The sequence below is a fragment of the Esox lucius genome, chromosome 9 (assembly GCF_011004845.1).
Source record: "Esox lucius isolate fEsoLuc1 chromosome 9, fEsoLuc1.pri, whole genome shotgun sequence".
Classification (NCBI taxonomy): domain Eukaryota; kingdom Metazoa; phylum Chordata; class Actinopteri; order Esociformes; family Esocidae; genus Esox; species Esox lucius.
In genome coordinates this window covers 2119070-2139495 of record NC_047577.1, presented here as the reverse complement: position 1 = coordinate 2139495, position 20426 = coordinate 2119070, and the positions used below count along the sequence as shown (strand labels likewise).

General features: G+C 46.4%; 1 protein-coding gene across 1 annotated transcript in view; it reads right to left on the bottom strand.

The window, feature by feature from the left end:
* sdk1b (sidekick cell adhesion molecule 1b) overlaps positions 1–20426 on the bottom strand; it is a 283277-nt gene that overhangs the window by 124112 nt on the left and 138739 nt on the right. Inside the window, 1 exon segment of the mRNA XM_034294030.1 lies at positions 4739–4872. Within this exon segment, the coding sequence (XP_034149921.1) occupies positions 4739–4872 (134 nt within the window).

Sequence of the window (20426 nt, the reverse complement as noted above, 5' to 3'; positions counted from 1 at the left end):
CAGTGTGTGTGTGTGTGACAGTGTGTGTGTGTGACAGTGTGAGTGTGTGAGACAGTGTGTGTGTGTGTGACAGTGTGTGTGTGTGTGTGTGTGGGTGTGTGCATCTCATCGTCCGTCTGTCGTGAACACCTCCCTAGACTAATTTAAAATCTCATTTTACTCTGCAACTATTTCCACCTCAAAGACTCTCTCTCTCTCTCTCTCTCTGTCACACACACACACACACACACACACACACACACACACACCCTGACACACACAGAAACACATGCACACACCCAAACAATTCATGATCGGTGCTCTCTAACAAGGGAGGCCAAGGACACACAGACAGAGCAGAGGTTTATAGCCCAAGGCTGTTGAGTCAAGAATCCTTATGATGTCTTTACCCCTCACGGGAGGACTGCATAGCGTGTGTGTGTGTGTGTGCGTGTGGGATTGTGTGTGTGAGAGAGAGAGAGAGAGAAAGTAGAGAGCACAGTGTGCAGCCAGCCCATAAAGACAGAGTAATTAAAACACCATACAGCCACCAGATAACTAACTAACTCCATCATCTCTCTCTCCTCTCTCAATCATCCACTCCCTCTACTTCTCTCACGCCCACTCTATGTACTTCTCTCTCCTCCCCTCTCTCCTTCTCTCTCCTCCCCTCTCTCCTTCTCTCTCCTCCCCTCTCTCCTACTCTCTAAACCCCCTCTCTCCTTCTCTCTCCTCCCCTCTCTCCTTCTCTCTCCTCCCCTCTCTCCTTCTCTCTCCTCCCCTCTCTTCTTCCACTCTTCTAATCTATCTCTCCTCAACTTCTCTCTCTCTTTGTTGCTCTTTCTCTAAACCACTTCAGATAAATGGTGGAATATTAAAGAGCTAACAGGTGGCAAACCAGGTCTATACTGAGATAGAGGAGGAGGCAGGGAGAGTACAGGGACCCACCTGTGACCACTGCTCTGTCTCGGCCTACCTGTGACCACTGCTCTGTCACGGCCTACCTGTGATCACTGCTCTGTATAGGTCTACCTGTGACCACTGCTCTGTCTTGGCCTACCTGTGATCACTGCTCTGTCTAGGTCTACTTGTGATCAATGCTCTGTCTAGGTGGACCTGTGATCACCTGCTGCCTAGATCTACCTGTGATCACCTACTCTGTCTACCTGTGATCAACTGCTTTTTCTAGGTCTACCAGTGATTACTGCTCCGTCTTGGCCTACCTGTGATCATTGCTCTGTCTTGGCCTACCTGTGATCACTGCTCTGTCCAAATGTACCTGTAATCACTGCTCTGTCTAGGTGTACCTGTGATCACTGCTCTGTCTAGGTGTACCTGTGATCACCTGCGCTACCCAGGTCTACCTGTAATCACTGCTCTGTCTTGGCCTACTTCATTCATTATTAGGGGCTCACAAGGCCAATGCCTGGAAAACATCCAATATCCCTGCATGAAAAAGGCTGGTAATTTGTTCCACCAAAACGGCCGTCCATCAGTAACCAGGTCAACTTAACCCTCTGAGGACGGATTAGGCGGTAGCGCCCACGCCCGGGGCGTATTTGCATAACAATTACATAGTATTACATATTTTCAAAACGGTTTGTAATAGAGAGATTCTGTTTACTTTGCTGTTTCAACGAGAGTCCGATGAAAACGCAGATGCGCTTTGTGTTTACTTGGCATATTTCCTTGTTGTTGTCATCCTGTCCAAATGAAACCAAAACCTTGTGCACCTGACCAATGGATGGGCTGTTGAGTGACAGCATCCAATGGAAGGCTGTTGCCATGCAGAATAGTTTATTTTACCCAATCTGGGGAAGGTATCTGTTGCGTGTTTGATCCAGTCATAAGGTTGCTGGGTGGGACGTAAGTTTTGTTTTCTTCATTTGCTCATTCTGACTGTAGAAGAGGTTGTAGCAGTATGTCAGCTTAGTTAGCATGCTAACTTAGCATTAGCGAACGTTTTAGCATTGTGTCCTTGCGTAACGCTAACTTGTTGAAAAGACAAAGAAAGGATTTGTGTTTTCAACAGTTTTATAAGTATTATTATTAGTATAAAATGGCAAAACGTAAAAACACTTTTACTAAATGTAGCCATAGTCCGTTATGGTTATCAAACGTTGGATAGCTGAGTTACCAGACAACAAAGGACGAATGCTAACAACAGGCTAATGCTAACGCAAGTACAGTCTGGTAAGTAATATCTAATAACCTATTTATCATGAAATAATGTAATACAAATGTGACCATTATAGATATTGTCTGCTTTGCGTATTTGGAATGGGAGATCTGTTTCACATGGCTGTGTGTGGTCTGAATTCAATCATATAGAAAATAATTATGGGTGTCATAATCATATTGTCCTGTATGCACATAAGGTAAATTATTATTTAATAGTTCTGTTCACATTTATTGTGATACAATGCATATTTGTGTAAGAAAAAGGGTTTGAAAAGTGTTTTTGGAATGTTTTTGGGTTGAGGTACCGGGGTGGTTGATTTCAATGAAAAATTGTGTCAAAAACATGTTGGACAAAAGGCAAATTATTTCATTTTTCTGTTCACATTCATTGTGAAGCCTTTTCTTACACAAATGTGCATTGTGTTTGCACAGAACATTTGTATTGGGAGTATCACTCCATATGGGTGTGTTATGGTCAGAATTCAATGATATATAGAAAAAATCTGATTTTGCTTATGAAATTATTTACTTAATTGTGCATTTTCCCCTAAAACAGTACCTTACAAGAACATTAACATGCAAGCTTATATTAGCTGAGGTAATTTGGAATAATTTGATGCCAAATACACAATGATTGATTCACATTACATATTGTTTATGAGCCCAAATATAAAAGTAGTGACACCCAAACATTTTAAGCGTAGTACTCAGAGGGTTAATGTCACCGATTGTCCCTCCTAAGTGAAGCCCAGTTTGACCTATTGACCCAGTATGTAGGGGTCCTAGCCTCATGCTGAACAAATCTACCTCATGGGCTCATATAGTGACTTGGATTATGAATTTTCTGTCATTTTGGACATTTTAGAAAATCTTTACAAAAGGTTTTCTCTTGAACCATACATCCAAATGACACATCTTCTGACCATTAAACCATCAACATACTTTTTTTGAATATTTGTATATCAAGAAGGAAAGGAATAAAGAGAAGTTGTTGTTGTGATAAATGGCCAAAGATACAACAGGATGACTACATTTGAAGCCCAGAGATCCCCCAAGCAGCGAATCAATCTCCCAGAGATCCCCCAAGCAGCGAATCTATCTCCCAGAGATCCACCAAGCAGAGAATCTATCTCCCAGAGATCCCCCAAGCAGAGAATCTATCTCCCAGAGATCCCCCAAGCAAAGAATCTATCTCAGAGAGATCCCCACAGTGGAGAGTCTATCTCCCAGAGATCTCCCAAGCAGATAATCTATCTCCCAGAGATCCCCACCAGCGGAGAGTCTATCTCCCAGAGATCCCCCCAGCGGAGAGTATATGTCCCAGAGATCCCCCCAGCTCCCCCCAGTCTATCTCCCAGAGATCCCCTTACCAGAGAATGTATATCTCCAAAGGATCCCCCTAGCAGAGCATCCATCTCCCAAAGACCACCCAGCAGATGGTGTCTATCTCACAGAAATAGCAGTGTCTATAGATTTATTAATCTACAGATACATATTTCAAATATTTTGGTTAGAAGATACAAAATAATCCTTGTGTAATTTATTTGTTACTTAAATGTAAACCTCTCATTTGTAAACTGTAATAAATGAATATGTTCAATCACACCAAAAACCAACATAAAAAGTAGTCTATCTTGTTGATGTTAGAACCCTGACAAAGCAGTGGTTCCAGACAGAACCTCCTCATTCTACGTTTATGGGTATGTATGTAGTGTGTGCGTGACCAATCAGTGGTTCCAGTGAGTCCATTCAGCCATTACCTCAGTGTTTTTGACAGGACATTACAAACTGGAAAAATAGTGTGGGAGAAAGTCAGCGTAGTAAAATGAAAGCAAAAAAGTTCTGGATTTTGAAATGGGTATGTATGTAGTGTGTGTGAGTTTATAGGTATGTATGTAGTGTGTGTGGGTGTGTGTGTGTGTGTTTATAGGTATGTATGTAGTGTGTGTGTGTTTATAGGTATGTATGTAGTGTGTGTGTTTATAGGTATGTATGTAGTGTGTGTGAGTTTATAGGTATGTATGTAGTGTGTGTGGGTGTGTGTGTGTGTGTTTATAGGTATGTATGTAGTGTGTGTGTGTTTATAGGTATGTATGTAGTGTGTGTGTGTTTATAGGTATGTATGTAGTGTGTGTGTTTATAGGTATGTATGTAGTGTGTGTTTATAGGTATGTATGTAGTGTGTGTGTGTTTATAGGTATGTATGTAGTGTGTGTTTTTATAGGTATGTATGTAGTGTGTGTTTATAGGTATGTATGTAGTGTGTGTGTGTTTATAGGTATGTATGTAGTGTGTGTTTATAGGTATGTATGTAGTGTGTGTTTTTATAGGTATGTATGTAGTGTGTGTGTTTATAGGTATGTATGTAGTGTGTGTTTTTATAGGTATGTATGTAGTGTGTGTTTATAGGTATGTAGTGTGTGTGTGTGTGTTTATAGGTATGTATGTAGTGTGTGTGTGTGTGTATGTTAATAGGTATGTATGTAGTGTGTGTGTGTGTGTTAATAGGTATGTATGTAGTGTGTGTGTGTGTGTGTGTATTAACAGGTATGTATGTAGTGTGTGTGTGTTTTCCTACCAGTCATGTTGAGGACCACAGACGGAGAGGTGTGGTTCTGTCCAGTCAACTCGTTGACTGCTTGTACGTAGTACCGCCCCGCGTCAGCTGCACTGGTCGCCAAGACAACCAACTGGTTATCCAATGAGATGGCTCTGTGGGAGGGGCAAAGAGATTCATGATGAGACAAGTTCAAACCACAGATGTCACTTTGTCAATTATAGTCACTTTTCAGCATGTACAGATTTCACAACCAAATCAAATTAACAAGAGGATGACAGATCAATAAGATACTATTCCTCCTCTCCCTCTCTCCTCTCCCTCTCTCCTCTCCCTCTCTTCATCTCTTCATCTCTTCATCTCTCCCTCTCTTCATCTCTCCCTCTCTTCATCTCTCCCTCTCTCCCTCTCTTCATTTCTTCCTGTCTCCCTCTCCATTTCTCTCTCTTCTCTCCATTTGTTCTTCCGGTATCTCTGGATGTTGTTGACATTGATCTGCATTCCTCAACGGAGTGGGTACAATCAATACACAAATGTACACAAACAAACACAGAAACACACACAAATACAAACATATACACACACACACATGTATATACACATAAAAACATGTACGCATACACACATATACACATACAAACATGTACATCCATACACACATGTATATACAGGTGCTGGTCATAAAATTAGAATATCATCAAAAAGTTGATTTATTTCAGTAATTCCATTCAAAAAGTGAAACTTGTATATTATATTCATTCATTACTGATATATTTCAAATGTTTATTTATTTTCATTGTGATGGTTATAACTGACAACTAATGAAAATCCCAAATTCAGTATCTCAGAAAATTTGAATATTACTTAAGACCAATAAAAAAAAAATATTAGTAGAAATGTCGGCCAACTGAAAAGTATGAACATGAAAAGTATGAGTATGTACAGCACTCAATACTTAGTTGGGGCTCCTTTTGCCTGAATTACTGCAGCAATGCGGCGTGGCATGGAGTCGATCAGTCTGTGGCACTGCTCAGGTGTTATGAGAGCCCAGGTTGCTCTGATAGTGGCCTTCCGCTCTTTTGCATTGTTGGGTCTGGTGTATCGCTTCTTCCTCTTCACAATACCCCATAGATTTTCTATAAGGTTAAGGTCAGGCGAGTTTGCAGGCCAATTAAGAACAGGGATACCATGGTCCTTAAACCAGGTACTGGGAGCTTTGGCACTGTGTGCAGGTGCCAAGTCCTGTTGGAAAATGAAATCTGCATCTCCATAAAGTTGGTCAGCAGCAGGAAGCATGAAGTGCTCTAAAACTTCCTGGTGGACGGCTGCGTTGACCTTGGACCTCAGAAAACACAGTGGACCAACACCAGCAGATGACATGGCACCCCAAACCATCACTGATTGTTGAAATTGACTGTAAAACACTGTCTTTATAACATGATGTGAAACACTGTCTTTATAAAATGATGTGAAACACTGTCTTTATAAAATGATGTGAAACACTGTCAGTATAAAATGATGTGAAACAATGTCTTTATAAAATGATGTGAAACACTGTCAGTATAAACTTATATGAAATACTGTCTAAATTAAATGGTATGAAATACTGTCTAAATTAAATGGTATAAAATACTGTTTTTATAAAATTATATACAAAACTGTCTTCACAAAACAACGTAAAATCCTGCCTTTATAAAATGCTTCCCTGATATAATGAATGAGATAAGGACAAGCTAGAATACAACTTGAGGATGTGATTAAGTTCTGAGAAGGAATCCATCTTTTGAGACCTTGAAAAAGTATGTCCTTCTCAAGTCTACTGGCAGTGGATTCACAACTAGCGGTAACTGTAATCAGACACTGCCTTCCTTTGGCATTGATCAATCTTTGTTGTGATGTATGTCAAACTGCGCCAGTGATCAGCAAATTGAGTTAGAGGAGCCATTATGCATCTCTTAAAACAATTGAGGTGCCAGTGGACAGCTATAATTTCAAGCCAAGCATTAACTCTGCCCAGCTCCAGCCTCAAGTCAAGCACTAGATCTGCACAGCTGCAGCTTCAAAACATGCACTGTTGACAGCTCTGTCTTCAAGTAAAGCACTAAAAAGGGACATTCAGCATGTTTGCTGTGACAAACAGTATTTTTTATCTTCAGATTCCCAAGTTGGGATGGTGTAATTCCCTCCACTGGAGGTTCATTATCCCCTTCACTGGGGGTGCATTATCCCCTTCACTGGGGGTTCGTTATCCCCTTCACTGGGGGTGTGTTATCCCCTCCACTGGGGGTGTGTTATCTCCTCCACTGGGGGTTCGTTATCCCCTCCACTGGGGGTGCATTATCCCCTCCACTGGGGGTGTGTTATCCCCTCCACTGGGGGTGCGTTATCCCCTCCACTGGGGGTGTGTTATCCCCTCCACTGGGGGTGCGTTATCCCCTCCACTGGGGGTGCGTTATCCCCTCCACTGGGGGTGCGTTATCCTCTCCACTGGGGGTGTGTTATCCCCTCCACTGGGGGTGCATTATCCCCTCCACTGGGGGTTCGTTATCCCCTTCACTGGGGGTGTGTTATCCCCTCCACTGGGGGTGTGTTATCCCCTCCACTGGGGGTATGTTATCTCCTCCACTGGGGGTTTGTTATCCCCTTCACTGGGGGTGCGTTATCCCCTCCACTGGGGGTGCGTTATCCCCTCCACTGGGGGTGTGTTATCCCCTCCACTGGGGGTGTGTTATCCCCTCCACTGAGGGTGTGTTATCCCCTCCACTGGGGGTGTGTTATCCCCTCCACTGGGGTTGTGTTATCCCATCCACTGGGGGTGTTATCCCCTCCACTGGGGGTGTGTTATCCCCTCATCACCAGACACCAGAATATGAAACTATGACATGATTTCTTAATGTTACAGATTGACCACTTAGAAGTTAAATCATGCTGAGAAAGGTTTTAAACAATTTGACTTTGATCTATAGAGTAGCACACTAATCTCTTACAGACTGCATCAAGGGCATAAATGGTGAATAAAGAATTTGTACCGTGGATCTGTCATGAGATAACAAGCATCATTGGTTCTGGTACTTCTAAATAGTAGCTACAGAGACTAGACACATTCCCCCGACCGCGGGTCACATTTTAACGGTATATCAACTGAAATGTTTCCTTCTTCTGCTTAGTTCTTGAAACTGGGGTTACGTAAGCATCCTCTGGTAAACCCTATGTTTGGTTGGTAGTAAACAGAGTGTTTTTTTTGCCTACGAATCCACCTCTAACTTTTACGTCGTAACAAATATGTTGTAACAAATATGACCCCATTCCTGGTAGATAAAACTTTCCTCAGAACCCCTCTGTTTCTCGCTGAACAGAGTGGACCAGGCAGTTAATCAAACTGGGGGGGGAGAACATTGTCATTGATCATGAAGAAGCACAATGTTCCAGTCTGAAATGCCTTGGCCCGACTGTTCTTGAAGGAGTTTGACCAATTTCACACCAAATCACTTCCCTTTGGAACCCACTGAAGTCTGTCACAAACCTTTCCGTGGTCACGTCACTGCCAGATTCCACCAGATGGCAGCTCTTCCTGGGTAATGACTTAATACCACTTCAAAATGACTGTCAGAAATATTTCCAAGAAGTAATGATTGCATGGTTTGTTTTTTACTATTCAACACATATTTACAACCAAGTATTTTCTATTAAAAAAATTATGAAAGCCACATCAGAGGAAACGGATGCGCGCAAGTTAATTGTGCTCATTGCTGCCTTTAGTGGCAGGTTTAAAAAACTAAAATCAACACTTTAGGGACTTTGTCAAACGTCTAAGTTTGACCAGAACCTGCTGTGAGCTCCCTGGTGTATGTTTGAGAGTTGGCGTGTGTGTAAGTCTGTACATATGAGTGATCTGTGTGTGTATGTGTTTGGTTGTTCAGAGTCCTCAGGTATCAGATGAGTGTTGTTCATGCCTAATGGTTCATTCTTTTCAGAAGGAGGAACACGTATTATTCCAGTTCACTGTCTCTTGGTTCTCTCCTGTAAACCATGTTGCCGGTTCTCCTGTAAACCATGTTGCCAGTTCTCCTGTAAACCATGTTGCCGGTTCTTCTGTAGACCATGTTGACAGTTCTCCTGTAAATGTAATGCCGGTCATCCTGTAAACCGTGTTGCCGGTTATCCTGTAGTCCGTGTTGCCAGTTCTCCAATAAACCATGTTGTCGGTACTCCTGTAAACCGTGTTGTCAGATCTCCTTTAAACTGTGTTGCCGGTTCTCCTGTAAACCGTGTTGCCGGTTCTCCTGTAAACTGTGTTGTCGGTTCTCCTGTAAACAGTGTTGTCGGTTCTCCTGTAAACAGTGTTGTCGGTTCTCCTGTAAACCGTGTTGCTGGTTCTCCTGTGAACCGTGTTGTCGGTTCTCCTGTAAACCGTGTTGCCGGTTCTCCTGTAAACCGTGTTGTCGGTTCTCCTGTAAACCGTGTTGCTGGTTCTCCTGTGAACCGTGTTGTCGGTTCTCCTGTAAACCGTGTTGTCGGTTCTCCTGTAAACCGTGTTGCCGGTTCTCCTGTAAACCGTGTTGCCGGTTCTCCTGTAAACCGTGTTGCCGGTTCTCCTAGGGCGTCATTTGATAACTGTAATTACTGGGGAGGCTAAAGCTCCTAGAGCAAGACAGACAAACACTAATTTAACATACACACATCAAATACCTGGGTATTGTCAACCACAGAGAGAGAGGGAAAGAGAGAGAGAGGGAAAGAGAGAGAGAGGGAAAGAGAGAGAGGGAAAGAGAGAGAGAGGGAAAGAGAGAGAGAGGGAAAGAGAGAGAGGGAAAGAGAGAGAGGGAAAGAGAGAGAGAGGGAAAGAGAGAGAGGGAGAGAGAGAGAGAGGGAAAGAGAGAGAGGGAGAGAGAGAGAGGGGGAAAGAGAGAGAGAGAGGGAGAGAGAGGGTGAGAGAGAGAGAAAGGGAGAGAGAGAGAGGGAGAGAGAGAGGGAAGGGGGGAAAAGTATGATGGAGAGCGAGAAAAGGGGAGGATCAAGGGAGAAAGGGTGGGAGAGGAAAGTGGGTATGTACGTGTGTGTGTATGTGTGTGGCAAAGTGTGTGTTGTCTCTCAGATTCCGAGTTATTTCCATTCAGGCAGACAATTGGCCAGCCGCCATCATATCCAACAGGTCCTTCAAACATACGTACATTTCCAAAGATACAGTTGATAGTCTCTGTGTGTGTGTGTGTGTATGCGTGTGTGTGTGTGTGTGTGTGTGTGTGTGTGAATGTGTGTGTGTGTATGCGTGTGTGTGTGTATGTGTGTGTGTGTGTGTGTGTGGTGATGCCAACAGTAAATGGATGTTTTCCTGCGTCAGTCTAATGGTTGTGGTCTATGTTCTCCCCTCCTCATAGTTAAATGCTGCATTATCCACCACTGTCTGGCAGGGAGAATCTGTGTGTGTGTGCGTGTATGTGTGTGTTCGTGTGTGTGTGTGCTGCAGTAAGCATGTGTGTTTTTGTGGCATAGAGCTTGCGTGTGTGTGTGTGTGTGTGTGTGTGGCAAGGAGCGTGTGTTTGTGTCTGTGGAAGAGTGTGGGTAAGTGTGTGGCCGAGAGAAAGTGTGTGTGTGTTTGGGGCAGGAAGTGTGTGTGTGTGTGTGCGCTGCAGTAAGCATGTGTGTTTTTGTGGCAGAGAGCTTGCTTGTGTGTGTGTGTGTGTTATTGGTAGAAAGTGTGTGCGGTGTGTGTGTGTGTGCTGCAGTAAGCATGTGTGTTTTTGTGACAAAGAGCTTGCCTGTGTGTGTGTGTGTGCTGCAGTAAGCATGTGTGTTTTTGTGGCAGAGAGCTTGCCTGTGTGTGTGTGGGTGGTTGTGATAATGTGTGTGTGTGTTGTCAGGATACAGACTGTGTAAACATGTAGGCATCGGAAAAAGACTGACAGAATAACCGGGGGGGAAAGAGGAGAGAGGAGAGAGGAGAGGAGAGAGGAAGGAGAGGAGAGAGGAAAGGAGAGGAGATTGGAAGGAGAGGCGAGAGGAAAGGAGATCAATCAATCAATCAAAATTTATTTATAAAGCGCTTTTTACAACAGCAGTTGTCACAAAGTGCTTTACAGAGACACCCGGCCTTAAACCCCAAGGAGCAAACAACAGCAGTGTTGAATTTTTGAGATGAGAGAGGAAGGAGAGGAGAGAGGAAAGGAGAAGAGAGAGGAAGGAGAGGAGAGAGGAAAGGAGAGGAGAGAGGAAAGGAGAGGAGAGAGGAAGGAGAGGAGAGAGGAAAGGAGAGGAGAGAGGAGAGGAAGGAGAGGAGAGAGGAAAGGAGAGGAGAGAGGAAAGGAGAGGAGAGAGGAAAGGAGAGGATGGAGGGATGGAAGTTCAGGTGGTGTAAAAACACTGTCTGTGTTCAGTAATGGTTTCATTCCTGGCATCAGACCATTTCCCAATGATCCTTAAATGTTGTTCTCAGTTCCCAACAGCGGTTCAAACCAGAGACGGATCTGTGTGTTCCACAGGTTATCAGTTTTTCAGTAATGCGTGAAAAGCTACAATTACACAGGTTATATATTCACAACAGACCTCTGTCAAACTGACCGACAAACACACTCTCAACAATACGCAGTGGATATTACAGCACGCCTGTGTGTGTGTGTCTGTGTGTTCTGCTGTGAGCCCATTAGATAAATGGATCTCCAGACGAACAGCAATTATTCTAATTACCACTATTTATGTTTGTTTTCAATTAACCACACTCCCCCCAACTCCCCCCTCCTCCCCCCTCTCCCCCCATCTCCACTCGGAGCGTCATCTGAAATGTGAAACACCTGGACCCTGCAGAGGTGGGTCCTCGGTCTGAATACTGTGACAGGCAACACAGCGCTTCTCGCAGTTTGTCAGAGAGGACCATGAAGTCAGACGACACGCATGCGTTAAAAAGAAAGATGTGTGTGTGGTGGGACAGTGTAAAGTGTTTATTCAATGTGTGTGTACATGAACTGTAGGTGGAAAAAAGTGACAAATGTGATTCCAAGTACCATAGCAGTAAAGGCAAATTTCACTGTAAATTCAAATAAGTTTCAAATCATATTAGTTTTAAAGGTGATCACAAACACAACTTGGTCTTTACATGGATTCAAACCCCCATTTGGAGTCAAACCCATCAGCCTGTCCTCCCGTCCTCGCCTCCTCGCCTCCTCCCCTCAGACCCTCAGAATGCTCACCAGCTCCCCAGTGGCACATTCTCCAGTTATACACAGAGGATTTACACAGCTGGTTTTAATGTACAGGTCGATTTAGAGTGAACTCAGTCCTGCGTGTGTGTATGTATGTCCTTGTATATCACCAGTCACAGCTCACTGGTGCTGTCAAGTCTCTGATCCATTTCACTTACCCTGTCTACCTGACCCTGTCTATCTGACCCTGTCTATCTGACCCTGTCTATCTGACCCTGTCTACCTGACCCTGTCTATCTGACCCTGTCTATCTGACCCTGTCTACCTGACCCTGTCTATCTGACCCTGTCTACCTGATCCTGTCTATCTGATCCTGTCTATCTGACCCTGTCTACCTGACCCTGTCTACCTGACCCTGTCTATCTGACCCTGTCTACCTGATCCTGTCTATCTGACCCTGTCTACCTGACCCTGTCTATCTGACCCTGTCTATCTGACCCTGTCTACCTGATCCTGTCTATCTGACCCTGTCTACCTGACCCTGTCTATCTGACCCTGTCTACCTGATACTGTCTACCTGACCCTGTCTATCTGACCCTGTCTACCTGACCCTGTCTATCTGAACCTGTCTACCTGACCCTATCTGACCCTGTCTACCTGATCCTGTCTATCTGACCCTGTCTACCTGACCCTGTCTATCTGACTCTGTCTATCTGACTCTGTCTACCTGACCCTGTCTATCTGACCCTGTCTATCTCTGCCTCTGTCTATCTTTGCCACTGTCTTTCTCTGCCTCTGTCTTTCTCTGCCTCTGTCTTTTTCTCCATCTGTTTTCTTCTCTCCTTGCTCGTTCTCCCTGTCTATCTCTGCCTCTGTCTATCTTTGCCACTGTCTTTCTCTGCCTCTGTCTATCTCTGCCAGTCTTTCTCTGCCTCTGTCTATCTCTGCCACTGTCTTTCTCTGCCTCTGTCTTACTCTGCCTCTGTCTATCTCTGACCCTCTCTATCTCTGCCTCTGTCTATCTTTGCCACTGTCTTTCTCTGCCTCTGTCTATCTCTGCCACTGTCTATCTCTGCCACTGTCCTTCTCTGCCACTGTCTTTCTCTGCCTCTGTTTTTCTCTGCCTCTGTCTTTCTCTGCCTCTGTTTTTCTCTGCCTCTGTCTTTCTCTGCCTCTGCCTTTTTCTTCATCTGTTTTCCTCTCTCCTGCTCGATCTCTCTGTCTTTCTTACCCTCTGCTCTCCCCCCCTGCTCGTTCTCCCTCTGTCTTTCTCTCAGTGTCTCTCCCACTGTCTTCCATCTCTCTCAGCTTGGTCAGTGATCGATGTAACTGGGTTTGTGTGAGTGTGTGACAGGTAATTAACACAGTGATTAGTGTATAATTAAAGTGTTTCTGCCTTTAGAATATCTATTAGTTAGAGGGGAGGAGACCTTCAATCACTGAGATGAAACACACACACAAACACACACACACACACCCAAAAACACACACACAAACACACACTCACACACACCCAAAAACACACACATAAACACACACAAACACACACATAAACACACACTCACAAACACACACATAAACACATACTCACAAACACACACATAAACACACACTCACAAACACACACATAAACACATGGCTTGTTTGTTTTTTCTTTATGTCTCTCCCTCCACTCTCTCCCCCTCCACACTCTCTCTCTTCCTCTCCACACTCTCTCTCCTCCCCTCCACAATCTGTCTCCCCCTTCTCTCTCTCTCTCCATCAGTCAGATTGATTGGACGAGACAGAAGCAGCTGCTGCAGAGCAGATAGAGAAAGGATGGAGGGGATGGAGGGGATGGAGGGAGGTGAGAAAGGATGGAGAGGATGGAGGGGATGGAGGGAGGTGAGAAAGGATGGAGAGGATGGAGGGGATGGAGGGAGGTGAGAGAGGATGGAGGGGTGGAGGGAGGATGGAGGGGATGGAGGGAGGGGAGAGAGGATGGAGGGATGGAGGGAGGGGAGAGAGGATGAAGGGGTGGAGGGAGGGGAGAGAGGATGGAGGGGTGGAGGGAGGGGAGAGAGGATGGAGGGGTGGAGGGAGGGGAGAGAGGATGAAGGGGTGGAGGGAGGGGAGAGAGGATGGAGGGGTGGAGGGAGGTGAGAGAGGATGGAGGGGTGGAGGGAGGGGAGAGAGGATGAAGGGGTGGAGGGAGGGGAGAGAGGATGGAGGGGTGGAGGGAGGGGAGAGAGGATGGAGGGGTGGAGGGAGGGGAGAGAGGATGGAGGGGTGGAGGGAGGGGAGAGAGGATGGAGGGGTGGAGGGAGGGGAGAGAGGATGAAGGGGTGGAGGGAGGGGAGAGAGGATGAAGGGGTGGAGGGAGGGGAGAGAGGATGGAGGGGAGGAGGGAGGAGAGAGAGGATGGAGGGATGGAGGGAGGGGAGAGAGGATGAAGGGGTGGAGGGAGGGGAGAGAGGATGAAGGGGTGGAGGGAGGGGAGAGAGGATGGAGGGGTGGAGGGAGGGGAGAGAGGATGAAGGGGTGGAGGTAAATCTAAATGTAAACGGTGTTGTGGGAGGTTCAGTCAAAAGCGTTGATGATGTCACTGATTTCAGTCCCTCTGCTGACACAAACGTCCTGCTCAAAACATATTCTACATTTAATACCTGTTTTCTTGTGTTGGAATTCATTCAAATGGCACTGGCACACCTCACGCATCTACACAATAGCACATTAGACACACACAGAGGCACGGGGACGCTTATACTGAGCAGAGTGAACAACCCCCCATGGTGTGGGGGTCTGGATCACAGAACAGACAACATCCATCACCACCACCTCCAATTAAACGCAGGTTGTCTGGGTTTCTGTTTTGGTCAGACCCAGCACGGCCAAACTGTGACACTCGTGATGAATCCATGGGCTACGTAGCGGGAGCATAAATGACGGGTGGAGAGACATGCCCACCAGCAGCTGGTCAGCTGGTGCAGACGGTGCAGACGGTGCTGACGGTGCAGACGGTGCTGACGGTGCTGACGGTGCAGACGGTGCTGACGGTGCTGATGGTGCAGACGGTGCTGACGGTGCAGACGGTGCAGACGGTGCTGACGGTGCAGACGGTGCAGACGGTGCTGATGGTGCAGACGGTGCTGACGGTGCAGACGGTGCTGACGGTGCTGATGGTGCAGACGGTGCTGACGGTGCTGATGGTGCAGACGGTGCTGATGGTGCAGACGGTGCTGACGGTGCAGACGGTGCAGACGGTGCTGACGGTGCAGACGGTGCAGACGGTGCTGACGGTGCAGACGGTGCTGACGGTGCAGACGGTGCTGACGGTGCAGACGGTGCAGACGGTGCTGACGGTGCTGATGGTGCAGACGGTGCTGATGGTGCAGACGGTGCTGACGGTGCAGACGGTGCAGACGGTGATGACGGTGCTGATGGTGCTGATGGTGCAGACGGTGCTGATGGTGCAGACGGTGCTGACGGTGCAGACGGTGCTGACGGTGCTGACGGTGCAGACGGTGCTGACGGTGCTGACGGTGCTGAAGGTGCTGATGGTGCAGACGGTGCTGAAGGTGCTGATGGTGCTGACGGTGCAGAAGGTGCTGACGGTGCTGACGGTGCTGATGGTGCTGACGGTGCTGATGGTGCAGACGGTGCTGAAGGTGCTGATGGTGCTGACAGTGCAGACGGTGCTGACGGTGCTGATGGTGCAGACGGTGCTGATGGTGCTGACGGTGCTGACGGTGCTGACGGTGCTGATGGTGCTGACGGTGCTGACGGTGCAGACGGTGCAGACGGTGCTGACGGTGCTGATGGTGCTGCCACACGGCCTAGTCATCACGGTGGGCACGTCTTTCTCCCGCCGCCGAGCCTGGCCGGCGCGACACTTTCCCATCACGGACGTGAATACAAACGCGCATCTACATATTATTGAAATGCTATTCAAATTGAAATGTCCTCCCGGTAACAGCAGTGTGAATGGGCCCATTGTGCCACACATCACAACAAACCGTCCAGCACCACGATGCACATGAAAACCACTCAGTCCTCTCATAGGACAGAACAGGGAAACACACAAGTAGGGTGTGTGTGTGTGTGTGTGTGTGTGTGTGTCGGGGGGGTTGATAGCTGCATGTCCTATTACACCATGAGAAATACTTACAAAAGAGAAGAAAACAGGAGCTATCCCATAATGATCCATCTTTACAGAGAATTTGAAAGTGTGTAGTTTCAGCAGACAAACGGACGGCCTCCACCACCAACCTGAGGGACGATCTCCACCTCAAACCTGGAGGACGGCCTCCACCTCAAACCTGAGTTACAGCCTCCACCTACAACCTGAGGCATGGCCACCACCTACAACCTGAGGCATGGCCTCTACCTACAACCTGAGGCATGGCCACCACCTCCAACCTGAGGCATGGCCTCCACCTACAACCTGAGGCATGGTCTCCACCTCAAACCTGAGGCATGGTCTCCACCTACAACCTGAGGCATGGTCTCCACCTCAAACCTGGAGGACGGCCTCCACCTCAAACCTGAGTTACAGCCTCCACCTCCAACCTGAGGCATGGCCTCCACCTACAACCTGAGGCATGGCCTCCACCTACAACCTGAGGCATGGCCACCACCTCCAACCTGAGGCATGGCCTCCACCTCAAACCTGAGGCATGGTCTCCACCTACAACCTGAGTTACAGCCTCCACCTACAACCTGAGGCATGGCCACCACCTCCAACCTGAGGCACGGTCTCCACCTACAACCTGAGGCACGGTCTCCACCTCCAACCTGAGGCACGGTCTCCACCTACAACCTGAGGCATGGCCTCCACCTCCAACCTGAGGCACGGTCTCCACCTACAACCTGAGGCATGGCCTCCACCTCCAACCTGAGGCACGGTCTCCACCTACAACCTGAGGCATGGCCTCCACCTCAAACCTGAGTTACAGCCTCCACCTCCAACCTGAGGCATGGCCTCCACCTACAACCTGAGGCATGGCCTCCACCTACAACCTGAGGCATGGCCACCACCTCCAACCTGAGGCATGGCCTCCACCTACAACCTGAGGCATGGTCTCCACCTACAACCTGAGTTACAGCCTCCACCTCCAACCTGAGGCATGGCCTCCACCTACAACCTGAGGCATGGCCTCCACCTACAACCTGAGGCATGGCCACCACCTCCAACCTGAGGCACGGTCTCCACCTCCAACCTGAGGCATGGCCTCCACCTACAACCTGAGGCATGGCCTCCACCTACAACCTGAGGCATGGCCTCCACCTACAACCTGAGGCACGGTCTCCACCTACAACCTGAGGCACGGCCTCCACCTACAACCTGAGGCATGGCCTCCACCTACAACCTGAGGCACGGCCTCCACCTACAACCTGAGGCATGGCCTCCACCTACTACCGGAGGGACGGCCGAAGAAACTAAAACATAACAACAGAAGACCAACAAACCCTTTCAGTCACATACACATGGGAGAAGCACTATAGTCACAGTCATATATAGTATATACTACAGTCATAGTGTTACTGACATTATCATGACCTCACTGCCACCAGCCCAACAACTGTTACAACATTCATACTGTTACTGACATTATCATGACCTCACTGCCACCAGCCCAACAACTGTTACAACATTCATACTGTTACTGACATTATCATGACCTCACTGCCACCAGCCCAACAACTGTTACAACATTCATACTGTTACTAACATTCTCATGACCTCACTGCCACCAGCCCAACAACTGTTACAACATTCATACTGTTACTGACATTATCATGACCTCACTGCCACCAGCCCAACAACTGTTACAACATTCATACGGTTACTGACATTATCATGACCTCACTGCCACCAGCCCAACAACTGTTACAACATTCAAACTGTTACTGACATTATCATGACCTCACTGCCACCAGCCCAACAACTGTTACTACAGTCATAGTGTTACTACAGCTGTCCTGTTACAACCTCACTGCCACCAGCCCAACTAATGTTACTACAGTACTGTGAAAATGTAAGTAACCACATTTTTTATGTCAATACATTCTATGGAATTTAGCAGAGACGAGAGAGAGGGAGAAAGGAGGAAGAGCGAGAGCGAGAAATAGAGAGGGTAAGTCATAGGTAGTGAGAAACGGAGAGACAGAAAAAGAAAGGAAAGAGATGAGGGAGTATAGACAGAAGATTGGAAGAGAGTGAGGGGAAGAGGGAGGAGAGAGGAAAAGAGAGGGAGAGAGAGAGGGAGAGAGGGAGAAAAGTGAGAAGGGCGGTTTGAGGGGTGAACGTCCTCCTACAATTTCAACGCAATCAGATATGTTCCACTACATTAAAAGACCAAAGAACCAATTCAATTATCTAGCAGAAGGGGGGAGCGATGGGGAGGCAAATTGGGAAATGGCAGTCATCAAAAGGAAAAGCAATTGCTTTCTTTCTTTCTTGTTTCTTTTTCTCTTAGGAAAAAGATTAAACAGTAAGAAACTGGTTTCAGATCACAAAACATTATTTACTCTTTAGGAGTTAGCTAGACCTGCTAGGCTTCTGACATTATATCTGGTTAGCTAGCTAGACCTGCTAGGCTTCTGACATTAATATCCGGTTAGCAAGCTAGATCTGCTAGTGTTCTGACACTATTTCTTGTTAGCTACCTAGACCTGCTAAGGTTCTGACAATATTTCCTGTTAGCTAGCTAGACCAGCTAGGGTTCTGACACTATTTCCTGTTAGCTAGCTCGATCTGCTAGGGTTCTGACACTATTTATTGTTAGCTTTCTAGGTCTGCTAGGGTTCTGACACTATTTATTGTTAGCTTTCTAGGTCTGCTAGGGTTCTGACACTATTTCCTTTTAGATAGCTAGACCTGATTGGGTTCAAACACTTCTTCATGTTACCTAGCTAGACCTGCTAGGGTTCTAATAACACTATTTCCTGTAAGCTAGCTTCTACTTTTCTTTCTCTTTCCAATGGAGCATCTGTTGGGGAAGTTCAGAAAGTGAAAAACTTCCTTCTGTTCTTTTTCCCTGTCTGTACATATGTGTGTGTGTGTGTGTCTGTACATCTGTGTGTGTGTGTACATCTGAGTGTGTGTGTACATCTGTGTGTGTGTGTGTGTACATCTGTGTGTGTGTGTGTGTTGGGGCAGCAGATGGCTGATTAGGGCAGGTCTATGAAGAGATATCTCCCACCAGCCACTGCTATGAGAGTATCAACCTGTGACATCATCAACATCTTCTCCCCTTCTCATTTTAAAATGTTCAACTTAAACACCTGAAATTGAAATTGAGGAAATCAGAGTTTATGTGTGTGTGCATCTGTGTTTGTTTTGGTGTGTGTATGTGAGTGTTTGCGTAACAGCATGGTTGCCTTCCCCTCTACAGTGCTTTTGGGACTGAGGCTGGATAATGTTGGAAAGACATGATTAGGGTGTGTGTGTGTGTGTGTGCGCGTATGTGGTAGTGAAAGAGACCGAGTGAGAATTTATTTGGGAATGATGTGTATCGGATCAGTGAACTTCTTAAACAACATCATCATCTGTGTCGCCACGGAGACAGCCAACCAACCGCCAGACGCCATCTGTTCCCCTGTCTCACTGGACGGCAGGTTGACACACACACACACACAAACCAGAGAGTGTGTGTGTCATGCCACAGTGGTTGACAAGTTATTAGTTCAAACCTGCCTCATTCTGGGATATAGGGTAGTAGATAGAGATAGATAATGATCTGGGATATAGGGTAGTAGATAGAGACAGATAATGATCTGAGATATAGGGTAGTAGAGAGAGACAGAGATAATAATCTGGGATATAGGGTAGTAGAGAGAGACAGAGATAATGATCTGGGATATAGAGTAGTAGAGAGAGACAGAGATAATGATCTGAGATATAGGGTAGTAGAGAGAGACAGAGATAATGATCTGGGATATAGGGTAGTAGAGAGAGACAGATATAATGATCTGGGATATAGGGTAGTAGAGAGAGACAGAGATAATGATCTGGGATATAGGGTAGTAGATAGAGACAGATAATGATCTGGGATATAGGGTAGTAGATAGAGACAGGGATAATGATCTGGGATATAGGGTGGTAGATAGAGACAGATAATGATGTGCGATATAGGGTAGTAGAGAGAGACAGAGATAATGATCTGGGATATCGGGGAATGGAGAGAGACAGAGATAATTACCTGGGACATAGGTTAGTAGAGCGAGAGAGAGAGCGAGAGAGAGATCTGTGAAAAATAGGCATGAACGCCTATTATGTCAAAAGGAACATCCCAAACTAAGATATGGTTTAGAATACTCCAATCCGTCATAGAACCAGTTGCCCTTTATGGCTGTGAGGACTCTGGGCCTCTTACATGGAGATCGCAACAAGAAAAAAAAACACTAACACTAAGGATCAAGAACCAGAAAAGAAACATACTTAAGAAAAGCAATTCTCAAACATTCCATAAGAAATTCCATTAATGTCGAGAAGACACTCCCCCAAAGCTCAATCAGAACCCACAAAGGCAAAGTACAGATTAGACAAAAAAATTAACTATTTGACACACAGAAAAGACTCAACCAAAACA